The 17,543-nt window shown below is 32.2% G+C and overlaps 1 protein-coding gene across 1 annotated transcript in view; it reads right to left on the bottom strand.

The window, feature by feature from the left end:
- Positions 1 to 17,543, bottom strand: part of LOC134697343 (unhealthy ribosome biogenesis protein 2 homolog) — an 80,285-nt gene that overhangs the window by 21,764 nt on the left and 40,978 nt on the right. Inside the window, exons 22-25 of the mRNA XM_063559557.1 lie at positions 10,588 to 10,701; positions 9,660 to 9,908; positions 8,742 to 9,011; positions 1,080 to 1,202 (exon numbers count right to left, since the gene is read on the bottom strand). Coding sequence (XP_063415627.1) covers positions 1,080 to 1,202; positions 8,742 to 9,011; positions 9,660 to 9,908; positions 10,588 to 10,701 — 756 coding nt within the window. The remainder of the gene's footprint in view (positions 1 to 1,079; positions 1,203 to 8,741; positions 9,012 to 9,659; positions 9,909 to 10,587; positions 10,702 to 17,543) is intronic.

Below are 17,543 nucleotides of genomic sequence, written 5' to 3'. Positions count from 1 at the left end.
AGAGGGCGGATTGGGAAATTATCAGTATATTTGTTTCAAACATTATAATAATGAGTCATCCGGTTTTATTTGAGATAATTTTGGCATATATTTGGCTAAGTTCACTTTATTGTCATGATAAAATATACACAATAATATTACATGTACAACACATCTACTTTTGCATTAGTACTATTTCTGTACCACAAATCTATAGTACTGGAAATCTACTTTTAATATTCAATACTATTTTGTAACTTTAACATTATTGTAATATTAAGGTACCTGTATTTTACAGTACAAATGTACTTGATTTGTACTTGAAATTTTAGTTCTGCAGATTTTTAGTTACGTTATATTTTCAGCATTTTGAAAGTTTGTCTATTTCAAATCTCTTAAAGTTATGATTTTTAAACTGAAATATTGTGATCACTGTTGGTATTATTTCTGTACCAATTTCTTTTAGTACAAATCAAGTACTGTAAAATACAGGTACCTAAATATTACAATAATTTGAAAGAAAAGAAATAGAACTAAACATTAAAAGTAAATTTCCAGTTCTACAGATTTTTAGTGAACTTTCCAGTGACAAGGGGAGTTAGTACTAAAATAACATGCCTTTATTAAATATTCCTGCATCAAAATAGCCATTACTATGACGGTCAATTGGTGGAATTAAGATTAACCTATTAATTCGACAGGTAAATTATAAAGTTGTTTCTCATTTATAACTGTTGAATGTACTATGTTGTGAAATTCAATTAAAACAGATGACCGTCTGGAGTATGGCTGAAACAGACTTCAAAAGTATGGTATTTGCATAATTTCTTGTGCTTGAAATTTTTAATGATTGGCTGTTACCGACATAGTCACCAATCTATCATTTAGTGAGAAGACATTATTTATAAACTGGAACATATATGCATCCCAGAGGCAGAACAACCCTTTCTTTCTCCCTTTTTTAAGGATGGGTAACCAGACAGGTGGAATTCAGGTGTCCATACTTCTATACTGCTGTCAACCATAGGTTTATAAACAAAATGAAGGAGAAAACCTTCAACCAATGAAACAAGGCATAAAAATGTATAATAAGTACTCACGTTATGAATAGACTGCATAAAACATGTGCTTTGTTCCTCTGACATACAACAGGACAACAGATGGTACCATATATACATACATACTGTTACCTGGTCTGCCTCGGTTACTGATATATCTATGTTCTGTAATAAATAAATCATAGTACAGGATAACAGATCATACCACAAACTGTTACCTGGTCCACCTCTATTACTGATGTACCTTTGTTCTTAAATAAATAAATCTTAGTATAGGATAACAAGTCACATGACATATACAAACTGTTACCTGGGTGCCTCCGTAATATCAATGTTCTGTAATTAAACGGACATGTCAGCAAGGGCCTCTCTGGTACATTTTATGTGAGGCTAATATACAGATGCATACAAAGCAAATATTTACAGGTTGTTTATTTTCATAAATTTTTTTATATGTCAATAACTTTGAAAAAAAAAACTTTAAAAAAAGCTGATCTTTAGATTTGATTGATTGATTCTTGGTTGCTCCTAATGAATCCATTTTAAAAAATTTAATCAGTACAGATCTTGTTTATTTAAATTCGTGGTCAAACAGATGGCTAGTGAAGTTTAACCCAAATAAAACTGATATTGTGATATTCAGTATGAAAACTATACAAAGTAATTTTTCTTTTGATTTTGATGGCACTACATTAGAGCCAGTTCATACGCATAAACATCTTGGTGTCATATTTAGTAGTGATTGTAAATGAAGTAAGCATGTTGATAAGCTGATAGAAAAAACTTCCAAGCAGCTTAATGTTTTACGAAAATTAAAATTTAGACTTAAGAGGGAATATTTGGAAAAAATTTATATGACTTTTATTTGGCCAATTTTGGAGTATTCGTCAGAAGTATGGGATAACTGTGGGCAAAAAAATTCTGATCGATTGGAAAATATCCAAATTGAGGCTGCTCGAATAGTTACGGGATTAACAAGTTACGCTAGCCGGTGTCATATGGTATTTTGAACCCCCTAAAAATTGACCCCGGGGTCATTTTTCACATATGGTATTTTGAACCCCCCTGCAGTATATTGAACCCCCCTGTTTTTGAGAAATAGTATTGCAGATAATCTAATTTACAATTTATTGGCTATTTTTTTTTTTTAATTAGAGGTTATGAGTTGGGGGTTCAATATACCGCAGGGGGGTCAAAATACCATGGCTATATAAAATTTTGCAAAATATCTTTTCCAGTATGCTAAATACATATAAACTACTTATTGGAGTATTATAACTATGTTAAGGAGTTAGAATAGCTTGGATTTTTGAAATTCAAGGTCTATGGTAGGGGGTTCAATATACCGCAGGGGGGTCAAAATACCATGGAAATTAATTTTTTTCAAAATATTTTTTCCAGGATGTTAAATGCATACAAACTACTTATTGAAGTATTATTACTATGTTAAGGGGGCTCGTGGGTCTAAATGATTTTTTTTATTTAATATAGGATTTCTCTTTATTTTTCTATAAATGAACTTTATCTTATACTTAATAGAAAAATGAAATAAAAAAATGGGGTCACCGTTCATTTACGCTCACAATCTGCCTTCGAAAGAAGCATACATTTTTGTTGATGTCCTTTTTTTCTGTTGAACTAATAGGAGAAAAAACGGTAATATCGAAATAAAAAAAGAACTAAATTACAGAAATCGCTCAAATTTTACAATTATTTAGTTTATGTACAGCTTATTTGAAAACAACAATAAAAAATATAGGTCACCGATAAGTTAAAAAAGATATTTCAATTTAAATGCCAAAAAATGGCATTTTTGCACCAAAGGGAGATAATTTGGAGCTTTTTACATGATATCTACATTTTAAAAGTCACCTGGGGACAACACAAATTGATTTTTTGGAACGATTTTTGGACCAAATGATAAAGTTACAACTATTAAAGGTTATAAATAAAATTTGTATTGAAAAATTAATGTTTATTTTTTTTCTGAAAATCTTATACCCGCGAGCCTCCTAAAGGAGTTTGAATAGCTAGAATTTTTGAAATTTAAGGTCTATAGTAGGGGTTCAATATACTGCAGGGGGGGTCAAAATACCTTTGAAATTATTTTTTATCAAAACATTTCTCTTTTTATTTAATTTTTTTTTTTTTAATTAGAGGTTATGAGTAGGGGGTTCAATATACCGCAGGGGGGTCAAATTACCATGGCTATATAAAATTTTGCAAAATATCTTTTCCAGTATGCTAAATACATATAAACTACTTATTGGAGTATTATAACTATGTAAAGGAGTTAGAATAGCTTGGATTTTTGAAATTCAAGGTCTATAGTAGGGGGTTCAATATACCGCAGGGGGGTCAAATTACCATGGCTATGTATGGAAAAGATATTTTGAAAATTTTACTTAGCCATGGTATTTTGCCCCCCCTGCGGTATATTGAACCCCCTTACCAAAGACATTCAATTGAAAAAAATCCAGCTATTCTTAATCCTAAACATAGTAATAATACTCCAATATGTAGTTTGTATGCATTTAACAAACTGGCAAAGATATTTTGAAATTTTACGTAGCTTTGGTATTTTGAACCCCCTGCGGTATATTGAATCCCCTACCATAGACATTCAATTTAAAAAAATCCAGCTATTCTTAATCATTAACATAGTTATAATACTCTAATAAGTAGTTTGTATGCATTTTAAAACATGCTGGAAAAGATATTTTGAAGAAAAAATATTTTCATGGTATTTTGACTCCCCTACCATAGTATATTGAACCCCCTACTATAGACCTTGAATTTCAAAAACCCAAGCTGTTCTAACTCCTTAACATAATTATAATACTCCAATAAGTAGTTTGTATGTATTTAACAAACTGGCAAAGATATTTTGAAAATTTTACGTAGCCATGGTATATTGACCCCCTGCAGTATATTGAACCCCCTTCTATAGACCTTGATTTTCAAACATTCATAGACCTTGATTTTAAAAAATTCTAGCTATTCTAACTCCTTAACATAGTAATAATACTTCAATAAGTTGTTTGTATGTATATAACATGCTGGAAAAGATATTTTGAAAATTTTACTTAGCCATGGTATTTTGACCCCCCTGCGGTATATTGAACCCCCTACCATAGACATTCAATTTCAAAAATTCCAGCTATTCTTAATCCTTAAAATAGTAATAATACTCCAATAAGTAGTTTGTATGTATTTAACATGCTGGAAAAGATATTTTGAAGGAAAAAAAAATTCCATTGTATTTTTACCCCCTCCCCCTTCCATGGTATATTGAACCCCATCCTATAAACCTTGAATTTTAAAAATCCAAGTTTTTCTAACTCCTTAACATAGTTTTAATACTCCAATAAGTAGTTTGTTTGTATTTAACATGCTGGAAAAGATATTTTGAAAATTTTACGTAGCCATGGTATTTTGACCCCCTGCGGTATATTGAACCCCCTTCTATAGACCTTGATTTTCAAAAATTCAAGCTATTCTAACTCCTTAACAAAGTAACAATACTCCAATTTGTAGGATGCATGAATTCAACATGCTGGAAAAGATATTTTAAAAGTTTTACTTAGCCATGGTATTTAGACCCCCTGTTGTATATTGAACCCCCTTCTAAAGACCTTGATTTTCAAAAATTCAAGCTATTCTAACTCCTTAACATAGTAATAATACTTCAATAAGTTGTTTGTATGTATATAACATGCTGGAAAAGATATTTTGAAAATTTTAATTAGCATTGGTATTTTGACCCCCCTGCTGTATATTGAACCCCCTACCATAGACATTCAATTAAAAAATTCCAGCTATTCTTAATCCTTAACATAGTAATAATACTCCAATATTAAGTAGTTTGTATGTAGTTAACATGCTGGAAAAGATATTTTGAAGAAAAAAAAATTCCATTGTATTTTGACCTCCTCCCCCTTCCATGGTATATTGAACCCCATCCTATATACCTTGAATTTGAAAAATCCAAGTTTTTCTAACTCCTTAACATAGTTTTAATTCTCTAATAAGTAGTTTGTTTGTATTTAACATGCTGGAAAAGATATTTTGAAAATTTTACTCAGCCATGTTATTGTACCATGGTATATTGAACCCCCTACTATACATCTAAAGACCTTTCATGTTAAAATATCTTGCTAGTGTAACTCCTTAACATATTTATTATACTCCAATCAGTAGTTTGTATTTATTTTATTAGTTTGAAAAGATGTTTTGAAAATTTTACTTTTTAAAATCAAGTGAGCCATGGTAATTTGACCCCTCCCCCTTTTTTACCATGGAGAATTAAAACTTAAAAGTCTACCATTCTATATAAATATTTTAAATTTCAAAGAATTATAGTGTCCAAGCTACATGGTCTAGTTTTAATGCTTTAAGAAGTTTTTTGAATGAAATTTTGTTGGTTAAGACTTCAGAGCACTTATACCAAGCAAATATTTTTCTTTTAACCACTCATTGAAAATTGACCTCCCCTTCTTGTATAAATGATTTTTAATATTTGATTAGCTTTTATATAATGTTAAATGTTTTATTAATCATCTAAAATGAAAAAAAACAGGGGGGTTCAATTTACCATGGGGGTTCAATTTTCCATACAGGGGGGGGGGTTCAATTTACCATAGCGGTATTTTGACCCCGGGGTCATTTTACCATGGGGTTCAAAATACCATATGACACCGGAACAGTATCTATTTAGAGACGGGTTGGGAAAAATTAAACGTCAGAAGGGAGGTTAAAAAATTATCTATGTTTTATAAGATTATAAATAACCAAGCGCCAGATTATTTACACGATTTGGTTCCAGATTTTGTATCAGATATTTGTTATTATAATTTGCGTAACAGTCAAAATATTACTATTCCCGTAAATTGTTTATCAGCTTATCAACAGTCTTATTTTCCGTCATCAATTGCACTGTGGAACTCTTTAGACTTAAGTATAAGACATATTCCTACATTTACCTTTTTTAAATTAACCTTGCACAAACTATACTCCGAGATTTGGTTCTTTAGGAGATCGTTTGTATTCTATTTTACACACAAGGCTGCGTAACAGATGTAGCGCACTGCGTGCTGACTTGTTCAAAGCAAATTTGATACAAAATGCAAATTGTTCATGTGGTTTTATTAATGAAAATGTTGAACACTATCTATTAGATTGTATTAATTTTTCAGCTCAGAGAAATTAATGTCTTTAATGTTAATATTACTATCGATTTATTATTATTTGGCGATGATGCTTTACGTACTGAAGAAAATGATATTATTTGTTTATCTGTTCAAAGATATATAAAAAATACCAAACGTTTTTCTCTGCATTGACAACCTTAATATTCTGTTTACAACACATGTGATTAAAGATATTTCTATATACATGTAATGACAATAATCGAATGATCTTGATGAATATTTACTGTTAAGTTTTGATATCAATAACGATTCAATGGATTTTAACGAAAGCATATAAGAATAAGTTTCAAATCTATACTTACCATTGTGAAGCTGACATCCTTTTCGAAACTTGGATAATATATTAAGATCCCACGCTTTATTATGAGAAAACACACAGACTTATTTAAGTTATGTCCACAAGTACAAAATTTGGGCATATGTAATTCCACTAACTATTCGGTGTGTTTGTGTCGTATTTATACTGTAAAAGGATGCACTCGATTAAAATCCATTGATTCGCTTCAAAAAGTTTCCTTTTGTTTTCATGTCTTTATTCTTAAATTATTTGTTAGTAAGAAAAAGTTCATATGTTCATTAATTAATGTGTATATTTTGTATTTGTTTTGGAGAAGACGTTACTAAGTTGTAAAACTTGTGTCTGATCCTTTTGTCATTTTGAACAATAAAATATGTTTAAACTAATATATAAATTTTTCATAATGGTTTGGAAACATGTATTATTGGTTGCTTAATGTCTAGTTGCAAATATTTCATGCATGTTCGGGACAGGGCTTCCAAAACGGTCATATATTCCGGTCATTTGTATAATGTCCGGTAAAAGACCGGCTGGGAAAAGCATGAAACAGTCATATACTTTTTAGTTTTCAAGGCTTTTTCTGTCATTTTAATATAGTTCACGATCTTTTTGACCCAACATTTTGCCTTTATCAGCCATACATTTCTGGTCATAAAAGTGACATGTTGATTAATTACTATCAAAACAACCCTTACTTCAATACTTTCTAATTTTAATCAAGGCTAATTAGTTGTTGGACAGCTGAAAACTGCCTGTTCAGGTGACAGGTAAACTAATTTCAGTACCAGACATCGTATAAATTAATCTGTCCATTCACAATTACTTTCGAACATTTCAGCGGTTTGTATCTAATTGATTTAGTCCAAAAGATCAAATTTATAATAAATACATTTATAAACTTGATTTCTTGAAACATTTAAAAAGGTTTAACATGAAAAAATCGTCAGAAATACGTTGTATGAACAAGAACATGTGTGCGCATGTGCAGAGGTGGGAAATTCAATTATGCATCCTACATTTCTTCAAAACTCTAAAGCTATCATTGATACCTGTACCTAACGTTCATTTCAAGTATTTTGTTGAAGAAATAACGTGGAAAGAGCTTCTTCGCTCAGTCGTGCTATGAAAACGTACACGGATTTTACGTATCCGTTTATGGTCTATGTTTTACCATTGTCAAGTCAACATCCAGTTTTGAAAAATGTGACTTTAAAAACGAAAATAAAGTTCTTGACAACGTCATTTTGCACAATTAAAGAGTCTAATGCAGACATGAGCACGCTGATGTGCACACTTTGAATGATGCAATCCAAATTTTAACAGTTTATGTCAAAACATCAAATTCATATCAAAGTAAAGTTTAATATCGTTTTTAAATCTAATGTCAATCATTGGGATGGCCATCTGATTACCATAATTGCCTTTCGTGACTTAGTCTTGGGGATTAAAATTCGGATCAGATATAAAATGTCCGGCTGGCTCAGAAAAATTTGGGAAGCCCTGGTTCGGGACGATCTTAAGAGAGACAGGTGCTATCACTTCATCTCAATTCTTTACTCCAAAAGTTTCAAAAAAAATGTTTCAAAAAGGGAGCCTATTGCTCCATGGTTGTTGTTTGTTAATTGTTAATCATTTTTGGGCTCTTTATAGCTTGCTGTTTGGTGTGAGCAAAGGCTGGGTGTAGAAGGCCATACTTTGACCTTTAATTGTTAACTTTTTATATGTGGTGACTTGGATGGATAGTACACAACATTAGAGTTCAATGCAAATATGCCAAACTTCGGTTTTAGCGAACATCATTTGTGCATTTAGGGGCATCGTCACTTCCAAACTTGTGTTGAGTGATTGGGGGAAAAAATGATTATGCTATATTGCACAAATTATTCGGGAACTAAAATTCTTATAATTGATATATAGCACTGCTATCATCAGGGCATTGTGATTAGGTAAATATATATCAAATATTATTTCTAGTTTATCCTGAACAATGACAATCACTTAGACACTTGATGGATGTTAATAGTGCAGGGATACAGGCGATCACCTCTATCTGGTTAATGACCTCATAAAGGCACTCATAATTCAAGAGTTCTTTCCAGTGACGGACAAACTCAAAAGTGGTTTATTGGCACTTATACCACATCTTCTTGTTTATATTTACACACCATATTTGGTTAGCATGATAATATTTCTTACCAGTGACTGCTCTAAATTACAGAGCAGTTCCTTAAAATCTTGTATGTCACATGATACAATGACTGATGATACCAGGGACAATAACTCTTCACAAAGGTCGTGTGTACTCATATCAAGGTCATTCTTTACTTTGTTGTGTAGATATTGCTGCAGTAAGATAAATGCTCTGTCCAACATTGTTGTCTTTACTTCAAGGGATAATACAACAGTATCTTTAAGTTTACATGATTCCTTTAAAAATCTGACTGCAGCATTCAATTTAGGGCTGGTCTGAAAATATATTTACAATAAATAATTTAAATAGCTGTTACAACAATGCAGCTGTAGAAGCTGCTCAAAAAATATTTTACTAAATACAAATTACATGTACCATTTCTCAGTATGGAAATGGTTTGTTAAATCAAATTTATCTCAGTGATAGGAGAACTACTAGAGGCTATAAAGAGCTTGAATGGCTCACTTTGTGCATTTTGAACAAAGGACACATTCCAACATTGTAGACAAAACAGAATTCATGACAAACATCTCTGTTTTGTTGATCATGTGTTGCTGATCATTTAGTCTTTATAATTCTCTCTATCTTGTTTTGGATACTGCTCAAAACACAAAAGAAGGTAAAAAAATCCTAATTTAAGAAAAATCACTCTTATGGTGAGTCACATTCTAATAACTATATCTGCAAAATTTGACTTGTTAGTTGATCTTACCTTGTTGACATTTTTTTTTAAAGTGTCTATTTACCTTTCATAATTTCCATCAAATAGGGAAAAACACTAAAATAATAAAAATTATTAAAGGACAGGTGACCTAAAAAGACAAAACTTCTTTAGAAATATATAGACCAATGTTTGCTTGTTAATTGACAGATAAGGGAATCTAGCACTATTTTATCATAGTATAAACCTGAATTATGACTACCTGGTTGCAGCGTAACTGGTCTATGGACCACTGCACTAGAAATTCTGAATTTTTCAGAAGCTTTTTGTCTTGCTTTCCACTCTGCTGAGCAAGAGCTGAAAACATGTGGGTAACAGGTGGAATAACTGGATCCTTGTCTGATGTTTTTCTTACTGCACACAACAAATCAAAGACTGGTTCCGATAAAGCCATCACATATTTCTTACTCAGGGATAAAATATCCTCTCTGACATAGGGTCTTTGTATTACCTAAAAAAAATAGAACAAAAACAGTTTTAAATAAAGACAGAAAATAACTAAATGAAACACATAAAGGTTACTGTGTTTGGTTAGAGAAAACTGAGACTTCGAAAAAATTCTACAAATTTTGTGGTAAAATTTCAAAAGACTATGAACATTATGGTATTTTTTACCATACAATAGCCAAATTTTTTATGAAGTTTGGAAAATTTTGAAAATAATTTCTTTTTACTTTTACTGATAGTCAGTTCTCAGTTAAGTCTTATGTGTTTAGTATTTCAACACAATCTGACATAAGTCTCTGCCTCTTCTTGTGTCCGATTAGACAGGTTGAACCGTATCAGTAAAGTATCAGGTAACTGTCATGTAGGTTCTATTAACAATAACTTGGAAAACTTTACAATTTAAACAAGACTTTTATTTGAATGTGCATGTGACGTTTGGAGGGAAGAAAAAATAAGCAATAAGCAATAAGAATTACAGATATGTATATTAGTACATATTAACCCACTTGCCAGCTACAGGATAATTTTAAGTAACCTGCTTATTTGAAGACAGAAAGTCTTTGTTCATTCAAACCTCTTCTAAAGAATATATACATTACTTTTCCATCCTTACCACCTGAATTGTTTGCTTACCTTTATGTCAAGTTATCTTACATTTCCCTAAACTGACCGTCAATACTTACCATATTGAACTGCTGAACCAATAAACTGACCAACTGTAATCTGGCTTCTTGTGACCTTTCCACTGATGGACTTTTCTTAAGTTCTTTTTCTAAGTTTGCAATATCACTTCTCATCTACAACATGATTTAGTTATTTATATTTAGTGATGTAATACTCACAGCTTCTATTTCAAAATTAACTGAAATTTATTTCTTTTTCTCTCATAATTTTTAGATTGATTGAATACAAAATGCTTTTTGTACAGTGTCAAATATGTTTTTTAGTGGGGTCCATGTTGCTCAGTCTTCAGTTTTTTATGTTGTGTTTTTGGTGGGGTCCATGTTGCTCAGTCTTCAGTTTTTTATGTTGTGTTTTGTATATTAAAGTTGTTTGTCCTTTGGTTATTTTTTTATGCCATGACATTTGACAATTTGTCATCAACTTATGAGATTGATTGTCCCTTTTGGTACCTTAAGACTTTCTTCTACAAGCATACTCTATATGTTAATGTGATGACTTTTTTAATAAGTGGGTGGCTTTCACAATCAACTTCACATTTTTTTATAAAAAAAAAAACCATATGGCTCAAAAAAATATCTTTTAATGGAATATATACTATCTAAAGTTAGAAACAATTGACCTTCTTCTTAAGGTTCATATTGCTAATGAACCCTTAGTCATCAATAGTTAACTAGAGGCTCTAAAGAGCCTGTGTCGCTCACCTTGGTATATGTGAATTAAACAAAGGAAGCAGACAGTTCATGATAAAATTGTGTTTAGGTGATTGTGATGTGTTTGTAAATCTTACTTTACTGAACATTCTTGCTGCTTACAATTATCTCTATCTATAATGAACTTGTCCGTGTAGTTTCAGTGGAAAATGTTAGTAAAAATTTACAAATTTTATGAAAATTGATTATAAAGGACAATAACTTCTTAGGGGGTCAATTGACCATTTTGGTCATTTGACTTCTTTTTGAGTCTTAAATTGCTGTACATTATTGCTGTTTACAGTTAATCTCTATCTATAACAATATTCAAGATAATAACCCATAACAGCAAAATTTCCTTAAAATTACCAATTTAGGGGCAGCAACCAAATAACGAGTTGTCCAATTCATCTAAATATTTCAGGGCAGATAGATTTTCACCAGATAAACAATTTTACCCATTGTCAGATTTGCTCTTAATGCTTTGGTTTTTGAGTTATAAGCCAAAAACTGCATTTTACCCCTATGTTCTATTTTTAGCCGTAGCGACCATCTTGGTTGGTTTGCCCAGTCACAAAACACAATTTTTAAACTAGATAGCTTATAATGATTCTGGCTATGTTTGGTTAAATTTGGCCCAGTAGTTTCAGAGGAGAAGATTTTTGTAAAAGTTTACTAAGATTTACGAAAAATGGTTAAAAATTGACTACAAAGGGCAATAACTCCTATAGGGGTTAACTGACCATTTTGGTCCTGTTGACCTATTTGTAAATCTTACTTTGCTGAACATTTTTGCTGTTTACAGTTTATCTCTATCCATAATAATATTCAAGATAATATCCAAAAACAGCAAAATTTCCTTAAAATTACCAATTCAGGGGCAGCAACCCAACAACTATGGAAAGCCAACGGGGTCAAAATTCTTAATTCGTAACTTGTCAATTCGTAACTTGTAACTGTGTAATTTCTAAATTGTTAATTCTTAAATTGTTAATTTGTAACTTGTTACTGTGAAATTCATAATGCTTAATTCGTAAATTGTCAATTTGTAACTTGCACCTTTGTAGTTTCAACATTCTTAATCGGTAAATTGTCAGTTTGTTACTTGTAACTGTGCAATTCATAATGCTTCATTCGTAAATTGGCGATTTGTAACTTGTATCTTTGTATCAAAATTCAACATTCTTCATTTGTTAATTGTCAATTTGTAACTTGTAGATTTTAAAATTCTTTATTGGTAAATATTGATGTTTTGTAACTTGTCGATTCGTGAATTGTGGATGTGTGAAATGTCGAAGTGTTAAATGTCCTCGAAGTTGTATTATGCTAACGATCATTATGACGACAGATGGCGCTCGACTCCTTCTTCTGTGAAGAAGCCTCCTGTAAGTAGGAGCACCGCCATATGTTATATATACTAAACGAGTTTTAATCAAGTATGTACAGCGCATACATATAAAAGATAACAAAAATATAAATACATTGTTTGTTTTATTTGGCATGTATAAAAGGGACTCGGTTTTATATTGCCGTCACCTCGTATAAACGGATGATGTGTGTTTATAACAGCCACTTTGTTCCGGCAGTTACTTTGTTCCGGCGGAACTTTTCAACTAGTTATTTCGTTCCGATGGAACTTTCCAACTAGTTGCTTTATTCCGAGTGCAGTTGAAAAGTTCCGGAAAAAAGTAACTAGTTGAAAAGTCCCGGAACAATGTAGCTAGTTGAAACATTGTTCAATATTTTTATTTCAAAATTATGGGGAACTTTCCTACTGCAAATGTTTGCACCTGATGTACATTAGTTGTCGTTTGTTTATGTAATATATACGTGTTTCTCGTTTTGTTTAAATAGATTAGACCGTTGGTTTTCCCGTTGGAATGGTTTTACACTAGTAATTTTGGGGCCCTTTATAGCTTGTTGTTCGGTGGGAGCCAAGGCTCCGTGTTGAAGGCCGTACTTTAACCTATAATGGTTTACTTTTTAAATTGTTATTTGGATGGAGAGTTGTCTCATTGGCACTCACAGTGCACCACATCTTCCTATATCAAGTTGAAAAATTCCGTTATGAATTACTATCTGAAAATGAAATTCTGATTCAACATTGTATAAACAAAAATTATGAAAATCAGGTTATGGTATTTTAGTTGTGTTATTGCTTGTAACAACAATTATATAAACGGAACTTTATGACTAGTTGATAAGTTCCGTTTGAACTTTTTTAAAAGCTAGTTTTCTATTTCCAATTCGGGCTAATTCGCCGATGAAGGAGGAACTTTGTAGCTATTTGATAAGTTCCTTAAGGCAATTTTGGCTATAGTCTTTTAGTCTCTGCGTTCCGTTTTTTAAAAGTTCATTGCTGATATGTTCTTCTCTTCTTAAGCGAATTCTCTGAATGTAGCTGTCTGACAATTTAATAAGTTCGGTTTGTAATTTTGACTTGTTTGCTAGTTCCTTTTATAAACTTATTTGACAAAGAGGAACTTTGTGACTTGTTGATAAGTTCCGTTTGACTTTTGTGGCTAGCATCTTTTTCCCCTTTGAAAACTTTCAAAGATAATATGTTACACTTTCATTTTGCATCCATTCTCCAAATGGAACTTTGTGACTGGTTGATAAGTTCCGTTGGAACTTTTGGGCTAGTTTGTTAGTTCCTGTTTTGACGAATTTGGCAAAAAGGTACTTTCTAAATAGTTAATATATGTTCCGTTGGAACTTTTCAACTAGTCAGTTTGTTCCGGTGGAACTTTTAAACAAGAGGAAGGAACAAAGTAACTAGTTGATAAGTTTCTCCGGAAATTTTCAGCAAGTTAGTTCTTTCCGCCCGGAACTTTCCAACGTCGGAAAAAAAAATAGCATTTACATATTACTTTAAATACTGGTCACCAAACCTAGCTGCAATGAGTTGTGTCACTTCCTTTATCTAGGTATATAGATGTGTCGCTGGAACGGGCTTCCTTATCAACTTCGCTAATATATTACTGTCACGTCTTGGCAAAAAATTTCTACTTAATGTTTAAACGGGTCAAAACAAGACTAAAACATGAAATATAAGACGGTGCTGGAAAGATACTATTAGTGTCCTAGGCCCGTAAATTTTGGACTCAATGTATAATAGCAGAAATGGTTTGACAACCATCATTCATTAATATTTTAATCTCAATATTAAAATTTCAGAAAAGAATATAATTATCTAATAATATGTTTTAATACAAGAAACAAATGGAGGAACAGTCTTTATTTATTTGGCTCCTGAGTAATGAACATAAATCAGGAATCTGATGTTCAGTAGTTGTCGTTTATTTATGTTATTTATACGTGTTTCTCGTTTCTTGTTTTTTTTTTATATAGATTAGACTCATTTGCTCATTGTGAAGGCCGTACGGTGACCTATAATTGTTAATGTTTGTGTCATTTTGGTCTTTTGTGGATAGTTGTCTCATTGACCATCATACCACATCTTCTTTTTTATAGACTGTTGGTTCTCCCGTTTGAAAGATTTTACACTAGTAATTTTGGGGCCCTTTATAGTTTGTTGCTCGATGTGAGCCAAGGCTCCTTGTTGAAGGCCGTATCTTGACCTATAATGGATGACTTTTATAAATTGTTATTTGGATGGAGAGTTGTCTCATTATTTTTTACTACTCGCGTCACCTACAGAAATTTGAGAATGGAGATGGGGAATGTGTCAAAGAGACATCAACCCGACCATAAAGCAGACAACAACCGAAGGCCACCAATGGGTCTTCAATGCAACGAGAAACTCCCGCATCCGGGAGAGTCCTTCAGCTAGCCCCTAAAAAATATGTATACCAGTTCAGTGATACCGGACGTCATACTGAACTCCGAATTATACACAAGAAAAAAAATAAAATCATACAAGACTAACGAAGGCCAGTGGGTTTTTTTGAAATCTCAAACCCCCTTCCTAATACTCCCACTTTTAAACAAATTGACACCCTCTCCTCTGACTTGTCAGAGAAAAGATCTTGCCATATCGCCGTTTGCATGAAAGAGGCAATTATCTCTTATATGCTTACACTAATTATACCCCACGCAACGAAGTTGCGGAGGGTCACTGGTGTAATGTTTTGACCCGTCTGTCTGCCTGTCCGTCCGTACGTCAGTCCATCGGTCTAGTTTCTTGTCATCGCGACTTCTCTAAAACCACACAACAGAATTTCATGATAATAAGGATATACTAAGTAGATTTGCATATAGACAAGAAATTACAATTCAATTTTTTTTCTAGAAGTTACGCCCCTTTGAACGTATGTGCTTCGATATACCTCTGCAACAGTTTATCATCGCAACTCCTCTGAAACCACACCACAGAATTTCATGAAACCTTGTAGATAATAAGGACATACTATGTAGATGTACATATCGACAGGAAATTATGATTTTTTTTCTTTTCTTGTACAACTTTTGTTTTCTAACATGTACAGTTATTTTATTTTTCCAGTGACAATGTGGGGACGTGGGGCATGTGAGCGCTTACTAAGGTTCTTTAATTTTATTTCTCCACGAAAATATTTGCACATTATTTGGTCCAGGGAATTGGCCAAATGAGTATGTATTTTGTATTTTTTATAGTAAAATGATAGCCTGGGATCCTGGCTGACTGCTCGACAGAAGAGCCGGGCGGAATACAACCTGGTTTGTCAATAGGATATTAGAATTATATTGTTACAAATTCATTGCAAATGATTTTTGATTTTTTATTTGACATGCAAATTAAAAAAAAAATTAGATATATTGATTAACATCGTGAATCATTTCAGTTAATAAACGATTGAAAACATGTTATATTTAGTAAGGTTGCCGGGCTATAAGGAGGTGTGGCACCAGGGGTTCATATCGGGAGTACAGGGCATTACGCAGCTTTTGAGATCGAGGAACTCGTTAATATTTTGGTCATTTGGGTTGTACATTTTTATTGTAGGAAATCTGGTAGCGGAAATTTTTTAGCTTCTTGACCAGAAAAATTCAGTAGGCATATATATTAATACATAAAATTGAGAATGGAAATGGGGAATGTGTCAAAGAGACAACAACCCGACAATATAACTGACAACTACAGAATAAAATATATATGTCAGCCCTTGCCTGTCACAATAAAATGGTCCGATTATAGCATTTCATTATTAAAAGAAATCGTGTATTACTAGTAACTGGGTTTTCCAGTAATGATGTAGCCTTTTAAAGTCGACTATATGGTATTAGTATTTGTCATTGATGAAGGCCGTATGTTGCCTATAGTTGCTTACATCGACTTTATTTGTACTTCGCGTTAGTGGATAGTTGTCTCATTGGCAAGCATACCGTTTATTACCACATCATCTCCTTATTGTATATACCTGAATAATCCAGTCGTAATATTCCACTGACCAATGACTATTTCATTAACCCCGTAATTATGAGAGATCAATCAATGAGCTAGTCGGGATGTTTTTTTATATAGTTTCCGATCTCGAACGAAATTCCACGTCTGTAAACAAAATAAAACTATGATCCTGTAAACATGCAATTTTTGTTTTGCTTTTTTAGACGCATTTGCTGTAATTAATGGATTAAAATTACTTAGGTATATATTCCACATGGTGGTACTCCGACTTACAGGAGGATTATACACAGAAGAAGGAGTCGAGCGCCATCTGTCGTCATAATGATCGTTAGCATAATACAACTTCGAGGACATTTAACACTTCGACATTTCACACATCCACAATTCACGAATCGACAAGTTACAAAACATCAATATACAAAAAGACAATTTACCAATAAAGAATTTTAAAATCTACAAGTTACAAATTGACAATTAACAAATGAAGAATGTTGAATTTTGATACAAAGATACAAGTTACAAATCGCCAATTTACGAATGAAGCATTATGAATTGCACAGTTACAAGTAACAAACTGACAATTTACCGATTACGAATGTTGAAACTACAAAGGTGTAAGTTACAAATTAACAATTTACGAATTAAGCATTATGAATTTCACAGTAACAAGTTACAAATTAACAATTTAAGAATTAACAATTTAGAAATTACACAGTTACAAGTTACGAATTGACAAGTTACGAATTAAGAATTTTGACCCCGTTGGCTTTCCATAAACAACGGGTTGTCCCATTCATCTTAAAATTTCAGGGCAGATTGATCTTGACCAGATAAACAATTTTACCCCTTGTCAGATTTGCTCTAAATGCGTTGGTTTTTAAGTAATAACCAAAAACTGCATTTAACCTCCATGTTCTAT

This window comes from Mytilus trossulus, chromosome 1 (genome assembly GCF_036588685.1).
Source record: "Mytilus trossulus isolate FHL-02 chromosome 1, PNRI_Mtr1.1.1.hap1, whole genome shotgun sequence".
NCBI classification, from domain to species: domain Eukaryota; kingdom Metazoa; phylum Mollusca; class Bivalvia; order Mytilida; family Mytilidae; genus Mytilus; species Mytilus trossulus.
The sequence above is the reverse complement of the archived record's forward strand: the minus strand, read 5'-3'. Positions and strand labels throughout refer to the sequence as shown.